The sequence below is a fragment of the Anarrhichthys ocellatus genome, unplaced genomic scaffold (genome assembly GCF_004355925.1).
Source record: "Anarrhichthys ocellatus isolate YVR2014 unplaced genomic scaffold, GSC_Weel_1.0 scaffold2391, whole genome shotgun sequence".
NCBI lineage: Eukaryota > Metazoa > Chordata > Actinopteri > Perciformes > Anarhichadidae > Anarrhichthys > Anarrhichthys ocellatus.
Window position 1 is genome coordinate 1,908 of NW_022282365.1, and position 5,888 is coordinate 7,795.

The window sequence follows — 5,888 nt, forward strand, 5'->3', positions numbered from 1 at the left end:
TCACTAGGAGCACAAAATGTACTCAGGTTGGATTTCTCTATATCCCTTGAGTGGGCATATCAGAGGAGTTTTATTTCCTCCACAGGTTCATACAAGAATCAAGCAGATGTATTTATGTGATGTACCGAAAGTTACGCTATAATAATGCTATTTGTCCGTTAAGGTGCGATATATGTTATGTGTTGAGATTTATGCTATTATGTCATGTCCCGTTTAAAACCCCTTGTGTTGTCCTCCCGATTGCCATACACCTGTTGTCCTCTGGGTTCAAAAATGACTCCGCCTGGTTTGACTGTTATTTAAAGCATACAGTATAAATTAACACCCACCTCTGTGTTTCAACTCATTACCTGACATATAAAACATGTCAACATTCATTTCTGCAACATTTAACCCTCCTGTTACCTTCACATGGACTAACACCTGTTATCCTCGGATCATCTTGACCCCAGCAATATGAACCTCCAGAACATTATTATAATTAAAATTGCTACCAAAATTTATGCGTCAGGTACTTAGTTTTTTGTTGACTACCTAAATATCCCTTTAAATAAAACAACCCCCCCAACACCCAAACCCGTATACATCCAGAATCCCTGTTACTATGGAGAAATATGCAGATCACCATCAAATCTCACTGATTGACCTAAAATTGGAAAGAGATATTTTTAGGTGTTTTAATGGCTTTACATATCAACATGTTGAGTTTTTGTTTACACAGTTGGCCCCATTACATTAGGAAAAGTCATTAAATATTAAACCAAAAATATGTCTCATTTATTTAGAGAAGTCAAATGTCTAATGGGGTCAAAAATGACCCCAGGACAACACATGGGTTAAAGATTATAATGCTAAATGTTCCGTTAAGGAATGCTAAATGTTCTGTTAAGGAGTGCTAAAATGCTACGTGTCTCTGTGAAGAGAGAAAATAAGTCTAGTTGTCTCTGTGAAGAACGCAGGCCGAGAGAGAATGAGACCGGAGTCTTCGGTATTTATGTGTTCTGTTCGTCTACTTGTCATAGATGCTTATGTCCTAGTTTGGGCTTACCGCTTCCGATAGCTACTCTACTGTCATACCGTTATTATTATTATTATTATTATTATTATAATAGCATGTTTATGTGGTTAGGATGTGCATCCTTTGAGTCATCTGTTCAAGCTGTGGTGCAGAATGTCAAAGTGAGCAAGTGCACAGCCCTATGATAGCCCTAGCATATTTGCACATTTTCATACATGTTTACATTATTTTATGGTTTACACAACAAATGAGACCCCCCCGTCCCCCCCCAGCGTGCACATTTTCCACAGGTCGACCAATGCAGACTTTAGGGGGAGTGGCTTCGACAGAGGTCACCTGGCAGCTGCAGCCAATCACAAGTGGAGTCAGAAAGCGATGGAAGACACTTTCTACCTGAGCAACGTGGCCCCACAGGTGAACACACACACACGCACAGCCAGTGTGTGTACAACACTATCTGATCTGATGATGTCACACACAGAACCCTCACCTGAACCAGAACACCTGGAACAATCTGGAGAAACTGTGTCGCTCTCTCACCAAACGTTACCTCAACGTCTACGTCTGCACCGGACCGCTCTACCTGCCCAGGTAACCGCTTCTTCTTCTGTGGTGTGGGAGGGGCTACAGGACGACATCACCAGGTGTGTGTGTGTGTTTCAGGCAAGAGGCTGATGGGAAACTCTACGTCAGATATCAAGTTTTAGGACGAAACCACGTCGCCGTGCCAACGCATTTCTTCAAGGTGAGTCTGACTGTCTGATGATGATGATTGTTTATTGTTTCTGGTTTTGAGATCTTGAGAGTCCTTTAACATGTTGTCCATTAGATTGTTCGTAGAATCCAGAATCATTTCAACTAAACATTTGAAGCTCTTCTGTTCCGACCGGCTCGGGAGTCACAACAGAAGGAGGGACACAACACCAAGTTAGGTTAAAAACAACCAAGCTGCCAGTTCATTTACAGGACACAAGTAAACTGTAGTGTGCAAATCCCACTGCAGACCAGGCCCTAACCCAGGCAGATGAGAGGGCGGAGCAAGGAGGCGCTTATATAGGTAACCCACGTCTTCATCCAGGTGCCCTCAATCACTCGTTAGATAGATAGATAGATGTATACTTTATTCATCCCCAGGGGGAAATTTGTTTGTAGCAGCAGCAAACAAAGTTACAGAGTAAACATAAAAAGATGAAAGATGCTCAATATATACAATACAATAAGATAACAGAGCAGAATATAATAAAATTTGAATAAAATGTAAAGAAAATAAAAAATGCACAGTATGTACAATAAGATAGAATGGTATAAGTTAACCATCTAGGTAAAAAAAACAGTAGTGCAAGGATCACCAACAGCAAACAACAGTGTAGCATTGTTATAGTTGTGTGATTGATCTGGCCAGAGGTGATTTATTATAAAGTCTTATAGCAGAGGGCAGGAATGTTCTCCTATATCTGTCCTTGTGACAGCGGAGCTGGATCAGTCTGTTGGAGAAAGTGCTCCACTGTCCCTGCAGGAGGTGGTGGAGAGGGTGGTCTGGGTTATCCAATATGGATAATAGTTTCTTCAGTGTCCTCCTCTCCACCACCTCTTCCAGATAGTCTTGTTTACAACCAATGATGGAGCCGGCCTTCTTAACAAGTTTGTTCAGTCTGTTGGTGTCTCCGGCTCCAATGCTGCTCCCCCAGCAGACTACTGCGAAGTACAGTGCACTGGCCACAACAGACTGGTAGAACATCTCCAGCATCTTGCTGCACACGTTGAAGGATCGAAGTTTCCTCAAGAAAAAGAGTTGACTCATCCCCTTCTTGTACACAGCGTTGATGTTGGTCTTCCAGTTCAGTCTGCTGTCGATGGAGACACCCAGGTACTTGTACTCCTCCACCATGTCCACATCCTCTCCCTGAACATTCACCGGTTGTGGAGCCGTCGTCTTCCTCCTGAAGTCGACCACCATCTCTCTGGTCTTGGCCACGTTCAGACGCAGGTGATTTCTACCGGCCCACTCCACAAAGTCATCCACTACTGCCCTGTACTCCTCCTCCCGTCCATCCCTTATACACCCGACCACCGCAGAGTCATCAGAGAACTTCTGCAGATGGCATGACCCTGAGTTGTACTGGAAGTCAGTGGTGTACAAGGTGAACAGGAAGGGAGACAGAACAGTTCCCTGTGGGGCTCCAATATCACTGAGCACCCCATCAGACAGCACACGGCCCAGTCGGACAAACTGTGGTCTGCCTGTGAGGTAGTCAGTGATCCAGGAGACGGTGGACGTGTTAACACCCACCACCCGAAGCTTCTTACTCAGCAACACTGGTTGGATGGTGTTGAATGCACTGGAGAAATCAAAGAAAGTGATTATCACAGAGCCACCGGTTCATCCAGGTGCGACTGAGCTCGTTGCAGCAGGTAGATGATGGCATCGTCCACCCCCACATGAGGCTGGTATGCAAATTGCAGAGGGTCCAGTGAGGATTTCACCTGCGGACGGAGGTGGGCCAAGACCAGCCTCTCCAGCACCTTCATCACATGAGATGTGAGGGCAACTGGTCGGTAGTCATTGAGGCCAGATGGTGTCGTCTTTTTTGGTACAAGAACCAGGCACGACGTCTTCCACAGTACCGGGACTTCCTCCTGCTTCAGGCTCAGGTTGAAGAGGTGTTGCAGGACAACAGACAGCTGGCTGGCGCAGGTCTTCAGGACCCTGGGGCTGATGCCATCAGGTCCAGCAGCCTTGCCTTGGTGGAGTCTCTCCAGCTGTCTCCTAACCTGGCCAGTTGTCACAGAGAGGGTGGGGAGGGTGGAAGAGCCCTTTGATGTTGAGGGCTCTGTGTCCATGCAGCTCACCAGGGGGGACAGAGGGGGAGGTGTTTGGGAGTGTTAGGGAGCTGCACCTAGAACTCAAAAGACACAGAATACACACACTCACCCAAGCACAAACATTCACAGCAGGACATAGAACCATACGTAACACTCCCTTCCTTAAGATGACAGCCATAAGGGTGTCATCTAAAAACATGCTGTTTTAAGTATTGAACCTCCGGCTGCATCTGGACTCTTCCCGTGGGGTCGACACGACAAGCAGGCTGCTCAATCAACCTTACAACCAGAAACAACCAGTAATACTCCACTCACTGTCAACAGAACAAACAGAAGAAACCCTGTTACGCACGAGGATACCAACCTCCCAGTAAATGTGGCATGAGTAGTACCACTCTCATCCTTAGGCAACACTGCTGCCATACACTTGGCCAAAGTGTATGGCAGCATACATACAGCATGACTGGTAACCAAAAGTTGCCGAGGTCTAGTTACAGAAACACTTCAAGATAACAAGACTTTAGATGATGATGGTAATGATGATAATGATGATGATGAAGGTGTTGACCTGTGAGCTGATTGGTTCTCCTGTTTCTCCTCAGGTGCTGATCCTGGAGCAGGTAGATGGTAAAGGGGTGGAGCTTTGGTCGTATGTTTTACCCAACGAACCAATAGATGAGCAGGTTCCTCTGGAGCGTTTCCTGGTTCCCATAGAAACCATCGAGAGAGCCTCAGGACTCCATTTTGTGCCGAACATCATGAAGAGAACCAGCAGCCTGCAGGCCATCACGGCCAGATGACCACTACCCACAATGCTCCTCTTCAGATGGACTCCACTACCCACAATGCTCCTCCTCAGATGACCTCCACTACTCACAATGCACCTCTTCAGATGGACTTCATGGCCATGTAGTTATGCGCGACGATGTACTCATGTGACATTTGTATGAATCTGAATGTTTGTGTAAAATATTTATTATTTCAAATAAATTCTGATTAGATTATAAAATTTATTAAAGAAATGAATTTATTAAATATCTAAACCTGTTTCTTTAGACACTTAATGGCTTTAATGTTGTCTGTAAATTAATAAATTAATTAAAACATTATCTTTGACATTAAATTCTCCAGATGATCATTAAAACTCTAGTTTTACATATTTTTATGCTCATAAATCGTTTTTTTTTTTTAAAGTTCTATGTAAATGAAATAAAAATCTTTCATTACAACATTAAAGACAAAATATCAGAAACAGCCTGAAAATCAATCATTAGGATCTTCAAAATAAAATCCCACTGATCCGATCAGAATGTGTCTCCATTGGTCAGCTGTGATGTCACTTCCTGCTCTGTAAATACACACTAAAAACTAAACGTCCTTTCTGACAGAATTAATTGTTTTTAAGCAGCAATAATAAAGCAAAATAACAGTTTGTCTGTTTGTTGTCATAGTTCATCTCTGCTCTCAGAGTTAATGTGACATCCTTCACTAAATACACACGGACACACTTTATATTCTTAGTTGGAATATATATATATTTGATAAAAATTAACATTTGATGGTAAACTGAGGATTAAATATTTAGTCCCACTCTGACAGAAAGTGATGTCACTACAGCTATCTGCGTCCCGATTGGCCGGCTGTCAGCTGACTGTTGTCCAACTCGGTGAAGTCGTCGTCTTCATCGTGTGAGGAGATGACGTCGGACAGAAGGAAGTGTCTCTCCTCCTGCGTCTCCTCCTGCTTCTTCTGTCGGCCGAGTCTCCTCAGCTTCTCCTCCAGGAGAGGAGCCACCTTCAGCTGCAGGAAGTCGATGACCTCTGGACAACAGGAAGTGATGTCACAGGTTACAACAGGAAGTGACGTCACAGGTTACGTCTTTAATGTTTATGTTCATGAACGGGACGCTGTGTACTTTATGAAGTACATTATACACTAAGATAAAGCACCCCTAGTGCTGACATAAAGTATCGCAGTGCTGACATATAAAGTATCGCAGTGCTGACGCACAAAGTATCGCGGCGCTGACGCACAAAGTATCGCGGCG

At 44.2% G+C, this 5,888-nt stretch overlaps 1 protein-coding gene across 1 annotated transcript in view; it reads left to right on the forward strand.

Moving 5' to 3' along the window:
• LOC116378315 (endonuclease G, mitochondrial-like) overlaps positions 1-5,273 on the forward strand; it is a 6,852-nt gene extending 1,579 nt beyond the window's left edge. Inside the window, exons 3-6 of the mRNA XM_031840164.1 lie at positions 1,291-1,432; positions 1,500-1,609; positions 1,682-1,763; positions 4,444-5,273. Of these exons, the coding sequence (XP_031696024.1) occupies positions 1,291-1,432; positions 1,500-1,609; positions 1,682-1,763; positions 4,444-4,641 (532 nt within the window). The 3' untranslated portion in view covers positions 4,642-5,273. The remainder of the gene's footprint in view (positions 1-1,290; positions 1,433-1,499; positions 1,610-1,681; positions 1,764-4,443) is intronic.
• Positions 5,274-5,888: the final 615 nt, after the last annotated feature.